This window comes from Meleagris gallopavo, chromosome 5 (assembly GCF_905368555.1).
Source record: "Meleagris gallopavo chromosome 5, MGAL_WU_HG_1.1, whole genome shotgun sequence".
Classification (NCBI taxonomy): Eukaryota; Metazoa; Chordata; class Aves; order Galliformes; family Phasianidae; genus Meleagris; species Meleagris gallopavo.
Window position 1 is genome coordinate 53,553,045 of NC_139408.1, and position 13,528 is coordinate 53,566,572.

The following is a 13,528-nucleotide window of genomic DNA, read 5'->3' on the forward strand; positions in this document are numbered from 1 at the left end:
CTGCAGTGACGGCAGCGAGCGCTCAGGGAGCCTGCGAGCGGCTCTCCGGGCAGTCAGCACCAGCGCCGGCCTCGGGCCCTGCTGCTTCCCAGCTCCCTCGCCCCCGCTCCTACCCGACCCCAGGGGCTGTGGCTCCTGGCCCCGCTCCCCCAGCTGTGCGCGAGCTCCCACCCAGCCCCACTGACCTCCCCTCTCTCACACCTCTTCCAGATCATGGCTTTGGTGTTTGCCTTCGCCTTGTTGGCGCAGAGCGTACCTTGTGTTGGTGATGATTTCAACTGCATGCAGCAGCGGGAGGTGTATCTGCGAGAGCAGATGACAAAGCTGCTGGAGGACATAGAAAAGAATGTGGAGGAGGGCAGGATGTGGGTGTACTTCTCTGCACTGCAGTCCTGGAAAATCTGGGCCTTGGCTGTACTGCTGCTTTTCCTGCTCTTCCTCTACATCCGCAACTGGTACAGGGAACGGCAAGCAGTAATGTCATGCGAACTACTGCTTGACCTATTGAATGAATACGACAGGGAGATCAAGGAGCCCGTGTGCCATGGAGACCCTGGTGACGTCACCTACGCGAGCAGGTTTTACCCGGAGTTCTCCATTTGGCCACTGAAGTCCAGGAGAAACAAGTGCAAGGTGGTGGAGGAGCTGATTGATGAGCTTCTGAGCGTCTGTCAGACAGTTCCCCAGGATTACTTCATGCCACGGCTGCAGCCAGCCATTGGGGTGGGCGTTGGCTTTGAAGGCAGGGGTCCCGATGGATGCTACACTGTCTACCGCATGCTCGTGCCCCTGAAGGCACCCCCGGGCCACGTCTTCCACTTGGAGGTGGGCCCCACTGAGAGGATAGGCGTGAGGAACTCCTGCATCCGCGTGGAGCTCCAGTGCACGTGCAAAAGGAAGCTGCACATGCCGCACACGACGTGCTTCCTCCACCACCCTGAGGACCACCTGAGGAGAGAGCAGATGCCCGGCCTCCTACAAGCCCTCTGCATCAACTCCTACTTGGAAATGGAGAAAACCGCAACCTGGTTCCAGGAGCTGGTGAGAGAAGCCTGGGAGGCTATGCCTCAGTCGGCCACAATGAACCTCGAGTTGCTGCCTTCCAACCGACACTGCAAGCTCAAGCTGACCACCGCCACCAGCCACATCCTCTGGATTGAGCTCATTCTCGGGGTGCAGCAAGACTCGCAAACGTTCCTGACCTTTGAGTAGGCAGGGGCTGTCGTTAGCAGCAGCACGAGGTGGCCGCAGAGACGCGCTGCTTCAGGAAACAGCCACTACAGCAGGTTACATCTGATGGATTTCAAAAGAAACTGCTTGCTTAAGGCAGTGTTTGGAGTACAGCAAGACCATAAAGACATCTTTCTGAGCAGCCAGGAGACAGAGGCAGCTACACCCATATCCTAGTGGCCACCGACATTTCCACACACGCCACAGGAATCCAGGCTTTTACATGCCTGGGCCACATGGGGTGAAAAGGAATTATTTCCAGCCACACAGAAAACAGAGTTAACGTAAATCAGTACAAAGAATTATTTTATCAATGCATATGTTTTATTAACACGTAATAAACATTAAAAACCAAACAAACAAAAAAAAACCAAACAGTATATGTGACCTTCTTTTGGTGAAACTAATGCATCAGCTTCTGGATCAACAGCAGTGGCTGCAATTTTTTGTCGGTTCCCAACGGGTTTGACAGAGATCGTACAATAAGTTTGCTCGCTCCAGAGTCCTCTGCATTGAGCTCATTCTTGGGGTACAGCAAAAGGACTCACAAACGTTCCTGACCTTTGAGTAGGCAGGGGCTGTCGTTATCAGCAGCATGAGGAAGCCGCAGAGACGCACTGCTGCACGGATGTGCTCCTTCACAAAACAGCCAGGCATGCCTGGCACATCGGATTCCGTCACAAGTCCTGCAATTCCATCTGCAGCTCTGCATCCCTGTTCTGGATGGTGGCTACAAAACGACTGACGCCCTACTTGCCACCTGCCGCAGAGCTGAGCGTGCTGGACATGAAGAAAACGCTGCTCTGGAAGCAGGTAGAAGCTCCCTTCCAAAGGAAAACCACGCCTGAGGGAGCCACACCCCATGCAGTTGAAGAGGCCACTGCATGGACGCTTGAAGGAGAGACTTCCGTTAACAGCTGGGCAGGGACCAGCCCGCCTCTCTGTGAGGGTCCATTTGTTCGGCAAGCCTCGGCCTCTACAAAAATGGGAGAAACGCTCTGTCCCTGAGTGTCCTGCTCAAGGAGATGCCCCCAGAGCCAGCTCCCACTGCTGTGGTGACACAGCTTTAGAATCACAGAATCACCGAGGCTGGAAAAGACCTCAAAATCATCCAGCCCAAACATCCACCTACCACCAGTATTTCCCACTACTCCCGCAGAAACCCAGTTAATACTCCTCATCATTTACCTCTGGCAAAGGGCGTACCATGTTGTGGCACAAGCTCCCAGGGGAGCTGAACCCTTCACTGACTCTCCTTACATAGTCTTGTCCTTGTTGAAGCCTCTCTGCAACTTATTTTCCCGCATGGCTGTCACGGCATTATCCTTACATGTAAGTCCGTGACAGGGGGGCACAGGCCCCGGGAAGAAGAGAGGGAAAAAAAAGGGGGTAGAACGGTGTGCCGCGTACCGGCCGGGGCCGGGGCCGGACCACGCGCGCTCCGGAAGAGGGGGAAGGGCAGAGAGCTAGCCGATAGTTTTAACAAAAACACAATGGCAACCATCTGAGGAGGAAGGGTAATTTACTGAATTTAACTAATTCAAACAAAACGAGAGAGACGAGAGTATCAAAAAATGAGATAGTGCGAGGGAAAGCACACGCTTTCTCCGCGGCGAGCTGAGACGGCTGAGCCGGGCCAGACGGAGAGACGCAGACGCTCCGGGTCCTGTCCGAAGCTCCACCCCACTGCCTCTTCCCGCCAGGTCCTCCGGGGATGCCGCCCTCTCCCCTCCCGTCAGGATACTCAAAGAGTCCACAAAAGGACCAATCCCATTACACACTCCAAACTATTCATTTTCAGCATACGCAGCAAGGCAGGTTTGCACTGATAAATCGCGGCACCACAGAAGTCACTAGGCAGAGATGGTGCTTTAGACAGTGACATTCTCCCACATTTTGCAGGACGTAAATCTGGGTGTGAGAGGGTACATTTTTAACCTGTCTTTTCTTCACAAGGAACAGCGACTCAGTCCCTGATTGCTGATGAAACGCAGACTACAATGAAGCTCTGCCTCCACCTCAGCGGGAAGAAGCACAACAACAGTTGTGAGTTCCCTTAGTGGGATGCAGGTATCCAGGAATGGTAGCTAACCAATGCAGATAAAACATACGGCTGCAGAAACAAAGCTCTGATTAAAAAAAAGAAAAAAAAAATCAACAGAACATAGACTTGTGTTATTTTCTTAGGCAATAATTAGCTCCCCATGTTACTGATTTCAGAGCTAGCACTCCCTGATGCCAGGGCTGGCTGCCCCATACCTCAGGCACTGCCCAGCATACCACAGGAGGGAGGCTGCGCCCCAAATGTGCTCCGTTGGAAAAATCCAAATTGCTTTGCAACCACATCGGCAACACACGTGTAGGACCACGACGCAGCCAGTGCCTGTACAACACTTGCAAGCAGAAGCAGGGCACATGAAGAGCACCCAGACCTGCTCAGCCTGTCCTCAGCTCCTCTTCCCATCCTCTTACTGAAGGCTCCACAGCTTGTGTGTGATATGTTGGACCACTGGAGTTTTAGTGAATTATAAATTGCCGATTTTTGGCCTTGTGGCAGATGAATAAACATAACAAGCTGCAGACAAGTGTAGGCAGTTTTGTTTTGTTTTTTTTAAACAAACTCTACAGAGGATCAAAGGCAGCCAATCTGATTTGAGGCCCCATCTGCAGTGCTGTGTCCAGGCCTTGGGCCCCCAGTACAGGAAGGATGTGGAGCTCTTGAAGCAGGTACAGAGGAGGGCCACTGAGATGATCAGAGGGCTGGAGCACCTCTCCTATAGGAAGGGCTGAGGGAACTGGGCTTGTTTAGCTTGGAGAAGAGAAGGCTTCAGGAGACCTCACTGTGGCCTTCCAGGACTTGAAGGGAGTGTATAAACAGGAGGATGGATAGTGATAGGACAAGGGGGAATGGTTTTAAACTTATACAGGGGAGGTTTAGGTTGGATATTAGGAGGAAGTTTTTCCCCCAGAGGGTGGTGACACACTGGAACAGGTTGCCCAAGGAGGCTGTGGATGCCCCATCCCTGGAGGCATTGAAGGCCAGGCTGGATGTGGCTCTGGGCAGCCTGGTCTGCTGGGTTGGCGACCCTGCGCGTACCAGGGGGTTGAAACTAGATGATCAGTGTGCTCCTCTTCAACCCAGGCCATTCTATGATTCTATGATCTCTGTTACCAGCTTGCTGTTTCCCAGCAGCTCTCTCTCTTAATTAGCAAGCACTGTTCTAATGGAATGTTCATGATACATTTCACAACATGGTCTTTTCAGCATTACGGATTTTTACTTTTCAATTCTTTAACAATTTTGACTTGCATTAGGAAAAAATAAAACAGCTGAGAAGAGTATCTGAAATGTGTGGGAAAGAAAAATCCATTTCCTTTTAACAGCATTCATCAAAAGAGAGAAACAGTTCAGCAAATTCATTTCAAGTTCCATCTTCCAAAAAGTAACCACAAGAATTTTCCCACTGAATCTCCTGCTTACCTCAGTTGTGCTTGTTTTTTTTCCCCCCTCTTGGAAAATCCGATAGCTAAAGGGATCGACCTCCAACTCTGTGGAGAGCTGAATGAGAGTGGACTCCCTGGAGAGCTCCTGATTAGTTGCAATAGTCTATAAGCTAATATCGTGCAAGGAAAGGTAAGAGGAGGCAACACAGAATGGAAGTTGCTGATAAGATATCAGTTAGTAAGTCAAGAACAAAAAATTGCCAGCATGAGAAGATATAAAACCCTAAGGGTGGCACCTGAAGATAGAAATTGAGCAAGACAAGGAATCCCCTTTTCCAAAGAGCAATACATCCTCACGTGTCAGAAAGCCTGTCCAGCTTATCAGGCACCTGCAGATCTCTTCAGCCTGCCATTGCTGTGGATATTCTGCCTACCAAGTCTGTGTTGTGATTGATGCCAACATAAAAGCCACCAAGCAAAGGAAGAAGTGTCCATTAGATGAGTGCAGGTTACCTCCAGCGTAATAACACGTAATAAACATTAAAAACCAAACAAACAAACAAAACAAACGGTATATGTGACCTTCTTTTGGTGAAACTAATGCATCAGCTTCTGGATCAACAGCAGTGGCTGCAATTCTTTGTCGGTTCCCAACGGGTTTGACAGAGATCATACAAAAAGAGTTTGCTCGCTCCAGAGTCACTGTGGAGGCAGCTAATTGTCGTTCTTTCGTGATTAGTGTATCTTTACTAAGTCCCTGAAAGGAGTCTGCCATGCGATATGGGGAGATATTTCCCATAACGCATAGGGGACCCTATTTTTCAGTGAGAACCACCAGTTCATAATAGGGAGATCCCACAAACACTGGGATTGGTCCCAGAATCATTCTATCTAGTGGGGAAACGATCTCCCCCCGACCCATTTATAGAAATCCCACAGAAAGGACACAATGTAAATTTTAGTAAATTTGGCCTGCTGCTTGCCAAGTGCATAATCAATGAATATACGGACGTTATAATTAAGAAAAATACAAGAAAGTTAGGCTAAACAGGTTATCTGCTAAAGAGGAATGGATGGAAAGCTTACACTTGTCCTGGGCTTGCTGAGAAGACTCCAAGAGGAGCGATCTCCAAAAGAGATCCCTCCCCATTGGTAGTCAGCTCTTAAGTGGGGTCCAGGAGAGGTGGAGCCAGGCTCTACCCCTTCTGGTAGCACAAGTGAATTGCCTTCACCTGTGCTCCCAGGGCTGACTCATTGCTCGCCTCAGGTGGTCAACCAGAGGTACAGGCCGTGATTCAGCAGGTCCCATACAGTGGTCAAACACTGGAACAAATTACCTACAGAGGCCAGACCCGATGCAGCTGAAGGGGCTGCTACACACTTGGGCTTCCTAATCTTCACTGTCAGACCTGCTGCTTCCAGCTTGGCTCCATCCAGGGACCCTTTAGCAGAGCGCACTTCACACCGGCAGAGGCTGAGGGAGCTGTGAGCCAGAAGCAGCTTGCTATCAGCTGTACCGGACTCGGGGCCTGCTCCCTGTGTGGCATTCCAGTACTAGAAAGTGTTTTGCGTGCTTTTTGTCTTGACTAACTTATGTTGTTTAAAAAACACCGTGTTCAAATAAAGTACCACATTAGCCACAGTTAAGGTTTCCTACTGAAATTTTACTTCAGTTCCTTGTTATTTGCCTGGCGTAATTTCAGACATCAATTTGGCAGGTACGTCTCTCATTGGCTGTCTCATTTTTCCAGGTATCATCTTTGGGAATCAATCTTTCACCATTTCATCCAGTTCCAAATGAGTTCCCAGGGATTACGTATTTGGAACTTAAGTTGGGATGACACAGGACGAGCAGAGCATCCACAGGCCCGGTCACCCAATTTTCTTTTTGAGATCGGTCCAGGGGGTTCCGGTCTGCCTTGTAAAGGGAGATGCAGGGAGCTCAGTCCGGCCACGTGCCTCAGAACAGGGCTGATGCCAGGGCCATGGCGGCCCAGGGCAGCTGAGAGGGGCCGCGCTGGGTGGGGCCGAAGGGTGGGGCTGGGGCGTCTGTGACATCACAGTGCGTCACAGTGCGGGGCTGGTATTGAGGCCGTCAGCAGGCAGTGCCGCTCCACTTTGGCCTGGGCCAGCGGTGAGTGCAGCAGCAGGGGGAGGGCGGTGCTGGGCCGGGCGCAAACGCCGGCCTGCAAGGGGTTTGGGAGCCTGCAGTGACGGCAGCGAGCGCTCAGGGAGCCTGCGAGCGGCTCTCCGGGCAGTCAGCACCAGCGCCGGCCTCGGGCCCTGCTGCCTCCCAGCTCCCTCGCCCCCGCTCCTACCCGACCCCAGGGGCTGTGGCTCCTGGCCCCGCTCCCCCAGCTGTGCGCGAGCTCCCACCCAGCCCCACTGACCTCCCCTCTCTCACACCTCTTCCAGATCATGGCTTTGGTGTTTGCTTTCGCCTTGTTGGCGCAGAGCGTACCTTGTGCTGGTGATGATTTCAACTGCATGCAGCAGCGGGAGGTGTATCTGCGAGAGCAGATGACAAAGCTGTTGGAGGACATAGAAAAGAAGAATGTGGAGGAGGGCAGGATGTGGGTGTACTTCTCTGCACTGCAGTCCTGGAAAATCTGGGCCTTGGCTGTACTGCTGCTTTTCCTGCTCTTCCTCTACATCCGCAACTGGTACAGGGAACGGCAAGCAGTAATGTCATGCGAACTACTGCTTGACCTATTGAATGAATACGACAGGGAGATCAAGGAGCCCGTGTGCCATGGAGACCCAGGTGACGTCACCTACGCGAGCAGGTTTTACCCGGAGTTCTCCATTTGGCCACTGAAGTCCAGGAGAAACAAGTGCAAGGTGGTGGAGGAGCTGATTGATGAGCTTCTGAGCGTCTGTCAGACAGTTCCCCAGGATTACTTCATGCCACGGCTGCAGCCAGCCATTGGGGTGGGCGTTGGCTTTGAAGGCAGGGGTCCCGATGGATGCTACACTGTCTACCGCATGCTCGTGCCCCTGAAGGCACCCCCGGGCCACGTCTTCCACTTGGAGGTGGGCCCCACTGAGAGGATAGGCGTGAGGAACTCCTGCATCCGCGTGGAGCTCCAGTGCACGTGCAAAAGGAAGCTGCACATGCCGCACACGACGTGCTTCCTCCACCACCCTGAGGACCACCTGAGGAGAGAGCAGATGCCCAGCCTCCTACAAGCCCTCTGCATCAACTCCTACTTGGAAATGGAGAAAACCGCAACCTGGTTCCAGGAGCTGGTGAGAGAAGCCTGGGAGGCTATGCCTCAGTCGGCCACAATGAACCTCGAGTTGCTGCCTTCCAACCGACACTGCAAGCTCAAGCTGACCACCGCCACCAGCCACATCCTCTGGATTGAGCTCATTCTCGGGGTACAGCAAGACTCGCAAACGTTCCTGACCTTTGAGTAGGCAGGGGCTGTCGTTAGCAGCAGCACGAGGTGGCCGCAGAGACGCGCTGCTTCAGGAAACAGCCACTACAGCAGGTTACATCTGATGGATTTCAAAAGAAACTGCTTGCTTAAGGCAGTGTTTGGAGTACAGCAAGACCATAAAGACATCTTTCTGAGCAGCCAGGAGACAGAGGCAGCTACACCCATATCCTAGTGGCCACCGACATTTCCACACACGCCACAGGAATCCAGGCTTTTACATGCCAGGGCCACATGGGGTGAAAAGGAATTATTTCCAGCCACACAGAAAACAGAGTTAACGTAAATCAGTACAAAGAATTATTTTATCAATGCATATGTTTTATTAACACGTAATAAACATTAAAAACCAACCAAACAAAAAAAAAACAAACGGTATATGTGACCTTCTTTTGGTGAAACTAATGCATCAGCTTCTGGATCAACAGCAGTGGCTGCAATTTTTTGTCGGTTCCCAACGGGTTTGACAGAGATCGTACAATAAGTTTGCTCGCTCCAGAGTCCTCTGCATTGAGCTCATTCTTGGGGTACAGCAAAAGGACTCACAAACGTTCCTGACCTTTGAGTAGGCAGGGGCTGTCGTTATCAGCAGCATGAGGAAGCCGCAGAGACGCACTGCTGCACGGATGTGCTCCTTCACAAAACAGCCAGGCATGCCTGGCACATCGGATTCCGTCACAAGTCCTGCAATTCCATCTGCAGCTCTGCATCCCTGTTCTGGATGGTGGCTACAAAACGACTGACGCCCTACTTGCCACCTGCCGCAGAGCTGAGCGCGCTGGACATGAAGAAAACGCTGCTCTGGAAGCAGGTAGAAGCTCCCTTCCAAAGGAAAACCACGCCTGAGGGAGCCACACCCCATGCAGTTGAAGAGGCCACTGCATGGACGCTTGAAGGAGAGACTTCCGTTAACAGCTGGGCAGGGACCAGCCCGCCTCTCTGTGAGGGTCCATTTGTTCGGCAAGCCTCGGCCTCTACAAAAATGAAGAGAAACGCTCTATCCCTGAGTGTCCTGCTCAAGGAGATGCCCCCAGAGCCAGCTCCCACTGCTGTGGTGACAAAGCTTTAGAATCACAGAATCACCGAGGCTGGAAAAGACCTCAAAATCATCCAGCCCAAACATCCACCTACCACCAGTATTTCCCACTACTCCCGCAGAAACCCAGTTAATACTCCTCGTCATTTACCTCTGGCAAAGGGCGTACCATGTTGTGGCACAAGCTCCCAGGGGAGCTGAACCCTTCACTGACTCTCCTTACATAGTCTTGTCCTTGTTGAAGCCTCTCTGCAACTTATTTTCCCGCATGGCTGTCACGGCATTATCCTTACATGTAAGTCCGTGACAGGGGGGCACAGGCCCCGGGAAGAAGAGAGGGAAAAAAAAGGGGGTAGAACGGTGTGCCGCGTACCGGCCGGGGCCGGGGCCGGGCCACGCGCGCTCCGGAAGAGGGGGAAGGGCAGAGAGCTAGCCGATAGTTTTAACAAAAACACAATGGCAACCATCTGAGGAGGAAGGGTAATTTACTGAATTTAACTAATTCAAACAAAACGAGAGAGACGAGAGTATCAAAAAATGAGATAGTGCGAGGGAAAGCACACGCTTTCTCCGCGGCGAGCTGAGACGGCTGAGCCGGGCCAGACGGAGAGACGCAGACGCTCCGGGTCCTGTCCGAAGCTCCACCCCACTGCCTCTTCCCGCCAGGTCCTCCGGGGATGCCGCCCTCTCCCCTCCCGTCAGGATACTCAAAGAGTCCACAAAAGGACCAATCCCATTACACACTCCAAACTATTCATTTTCAGCATACGCAGCAAGGCAGGTTTGCACTGATAAATCGCGGCACCACAGAAGTCACTAGGCAGAGATGGTGCTTTAGACAGTGACATTCTCCCACATTTTGCAGGACGTAAATCTGGGTGTGAGAGGGTACATTTTTAACCTGTCTTTTCTTCACAAGGAACAGCGACTCAGTCCCTGATTGCTGATGAAACGCAGACTACAATGAAGCTCTGCCTCCACCTCAGCGGGAAGAAGCACAACAACAGTTGTGAGTTCCCTTAGTGGGATGCAGGTATCCAGGAATGGTAGCTAACCAATGCAGATAAAACATACGGCTGCAGAAACAAAGCTCTGATTAAAAAAAAGAAAAAAAAAATCAACAGAACATAGACTTGTGTTATTTTCTTAGGCAATAATTAGCTCCCCATGTTACTGATTTCAGAGCTAGCACTCCCTGATGCCAGGGCTGGCTGCCCCATACCTCAGGCACTGCCCAGCATACCACAGGAGGGAGGCTGCGCCCCAAATGTGCTCCGTTGGAAAAATCCAAATTGCTTTGCAACCACATCGGCAACACACGTGTAGGACCACGACGCAGCCAGTGCCTGTACAACACTTGCAAGCAGAAGCAGGGCACATGAAGAGCACCCAGACCTGCTCAGCCTGTCCTCAGCTCCTCTTCCCATCCTCTTACTGAAGGCTCCACAGCTTGTGTGTGATATGTTGGACCACTGGAGTTTTAGTGAATTATAAATTGCCGATTTTTGGCCTTGTGGCAGATGAATAAACATAACAAGCTGCAGACAAGTGTAGGCAGTTTTGTTTTGTTTTTTTTAAACAAACTCTACAGAGGATCAAAGGCAGCCAATCTGATTTGAGGCCCCATCTGCAGTGCTGTGTCCAGGCCTTGGGCCCCCAGTACAGGAAGGATGTGGAGCTCTTGAAGCAGGTACAGAGGAGGGCCACTGAGATGATCAGAGGGCTGGAGCACCTCTCCTATAGGAAGGGCTGAGGGAACTGGGCTTGTTTAGCTTGGAGAAGAGAAGGCTTCAGGAGACCTCACTGTGGCCTTCCAGGACTTGAAGGGAGTGTATAAACAGGAGGATGGATAGTGATAGGACAAGGGGGAATGGTTTTAAACTTATACAGGGGAGGTTTAGGTTGGATATTAGGAGGAAGTTTTTCCCCCAGAGGGTGGTGACACACTGGAACAGGTTGCCCAAGGAGGCTGTGGATGCCCCATCCCTGGAGGCATTGAAGGCCAGGCTGGATGTGGCTCTGGGCAGCCTGGTCTGCTGGGTTGGCGACCCTGCGCGTACCAGGGGGTTGAAACTAGATGATCAGTGTGCTCCTCTTCAACCCAGGCCATTCTATGATTCTATGATCTCTGTTACCAGCTTGCTGTTTCCCAGCAGCTCTCTCTCTTAATTAGCAAGCACTGTTCTAATGGAATGTTCATGATACATTTCACAACATGGTCTTTTCAGCATTACGGATTTTTACTTTTCAATTCTTTAACAATTTTGACTTGCATTAGGAAAAAATAAAACAGCTGAGAAGAGTATCTGAAATGTGTGGGAAAGAAAAATCCATTTCCTTTTAACAGCATTCATCAAAAGAGAGAAACAGTTCAGCAAATTCATTTCAAGTTCCATCTTCCAAAAAGTAACCACAAGAATTTTCCCACTGAATCTCCTGCTTACCTCAGTTGTGCTTGTTTTTTTTCCCCCCTCTTGGAAAATCCGATAGCTAAAGGGATCGACCTCCAACTCTGTGGAGAGCTGAATGAGAGTGGACTCCCTGGAGAGCTCCTGATTAGTTGCAATAGTCTATAAGCTAATATCGTGCAAGGAAAGGTAAGAGGAGGCAACACAGAATGGAAGTTGCTGATAAGATATCAGTTAGTAAGTCAAGAACAAAAAATTGCCAGCATGAGAAGATATAAAACCCTAAGGGTGGCACCTGAAGATAGAAATTGAGCAAGACAAGGAATCCCCTTTTCCAAAGAGCAATACATCCTCACGTGTCAGAAAGCCTGTCCAGCTTATCAGGCACCTGCAGATCTCTTCAGCCTGCCATTGCTGTGGATATTCTGCCTACCAAGTCTGTGTTGTGATTGATGCCAACATAAAAGCCACCAAGCAAAGGAAGAAGTGTCCATTAGATGAGTGCAGGTTACCTCCAGCGTAATAACACGTAATAAACATTAAAAACCAACCAAACAAACAAAAAAAACAAACGGTATATGTGACCTTCTTTTGGTGAAACTAATGCATCAGCTTCTGGATCAACAGCAGTGGCTGCAATTCTTTGTCGGTTCCCAACGGGTTTGACAGAGATCGTACAAAAAGAGTTTGCTCGCTCCAGAGTCACTGTGGAGGCAGCTAATTGTCGTTCTTTCGTGATTAGTGTATCTTTACTAAGTCCCTGAAAGGAGTCTGCCATGCGATATGGGGAGATATTTCCCATAACGCATAGGGGACCCTATTTTTCAGTGAGAACCACCAGTTCATAATAGGGAGATCCCACAAACACTGGGATCGGTCCCAGAATCATTCTATCTAGTGGGGAAACGATCTCCCCCCGACCCAATTATAGAAATCCCACAGAAAGGACACAATGTAAATTTTAGTAAATTTGGCCTGCTGCTTGCCAAGTGCATAATCAATGAATATACGGACGTTATAATTAAGAAAAATACAAGAAAGTTAGGCTGAACAGGTTATCTGCTAAAGAGGAATGGATGGAAAGCTTACACTTGTCCTGGGCTTGCTGAGAAGACTCCAAGAGGAGCGATCTCCAAAAGAGATCCCTCCCCATTGGTAGTCAGCTCTTAAGTGGGGTCCAGGAGAGGTGGAGCCAGGCTCTACCCCTTCTGGTAGCACAAGTGAATTGCCTTCACCTGTGCTCCCAGGGCTGACTCATTGCTCGCCTCAGGTGGTCAACCAGAGGTACAGGCCGTGATTCAGCAGGTCCCATACAGTGGTCAAACACTGGAACAAATTACCTACAGAGGCCAGACCCGATGCAGCTGAAGGGGCTGCTACACACTTGGGCTTCCTAATCTTCACTGTCAGACCTGCTGCTTCCAGCTTGGCTCCATCCAGGGACCCTTTAGCAGAGCGCACTTCACACCGGCAGAGGCTGAGGGAGCTGTGAGCCAGAAGCAGCTTGCTATCAGCTGTACCGGACTCGGGGCCTGCTCCCTGTGTGGCATTCCAGTACTAGAAAGTGTTTTGCGTGCTTTTTGTCTTGACTAACTTATGTTGTTTAAAAAACACCGTGTTCAAATAAAGTACCACATTAGCCACCGTTAAGGTTTCCTACTGAAATTTTACTTCAGTTCCTTGTTATTTGCCTGGCGTAATTTCAGACATCAATTTGGCAGGTACGTCTCTCATTGGCTGTCTCATTTTTCCAGGTATCATCTTTGGGAATCAATCTTTCACCATTTCATCCAGTTCCAAATGAGTTCCCAGGGATTACGTATTTGGAACTTAAGTTGGGATGACACAGGACGAGCAGAGCATCCACAGGCCCGGTCACCCAATTTTCTTTTTGAGATCGGTCCAGGGGGTTCCGGTCTGCCTTGTAAAGGGAGATGCAGGGAGCTCAGTCCGGCCACGTGCCTCAGAAC

The 13,528-nt window shown here is 50.6% G+C and overlaps 2 protein-coding genes across 2 annotated transcripts; both read left to right on the forward strand.

The window, feature by feature from the left end:
• The first annotated feature begins 213 nt into the window (after nucleotides 1-213).
• LOC146544357 (inositol 1,4,5-trisphosphate receptor-interacting protein-like 1) lies at nucleotides 214-1,212 on the forward strand. Its single transcript, XM_085225593.1, has one exon. It carries the CDS (start codon nucleotides 214-216, stop codon nucleotides 1,210-1,212), a length of 999 nt encoding a protein of 332 aa, XP_085081719.1.
• Nucleotides 1,213-7,092: 5,880 nt separating this feature from the next.
• On the forward strand, nucleotides 7,093-8,094 carry LOC146544358 (inositol 1,4,5-trisphosphate receptor-interacting protein-like 1). Its single transcript, XM_085225594.1, has one exon. The coding sequence runs from the start codon at nucleotides 7,093-7,095 to the stop codon at nucleotides 8,092-8,094; it is 1,002 nt and encodes a 333-aa protein (XP_085081720.1).
• The last annotated feature ends 5,434 nt before the right edge of the window (nucleotides 8,095-13,528 follow it).

Bases quoted from the DNA above. Each gene is read 5' to 3' on its own strand.
- LOC146544357 (XM_085225593.1), top strand. From the start codon at position 214: ATGGCTTTGGTGTTTGCCTTCGCCTTGTTGGCGCAGAGCGTACCTTGT.
- LOC146544358 (XM_085225594.1), top strand. From the start codon at position 7,093: ATGGCTTTGGTGTTTGCTTTCGCCTTGTTGGCGCAGAGCGTACCTTGT.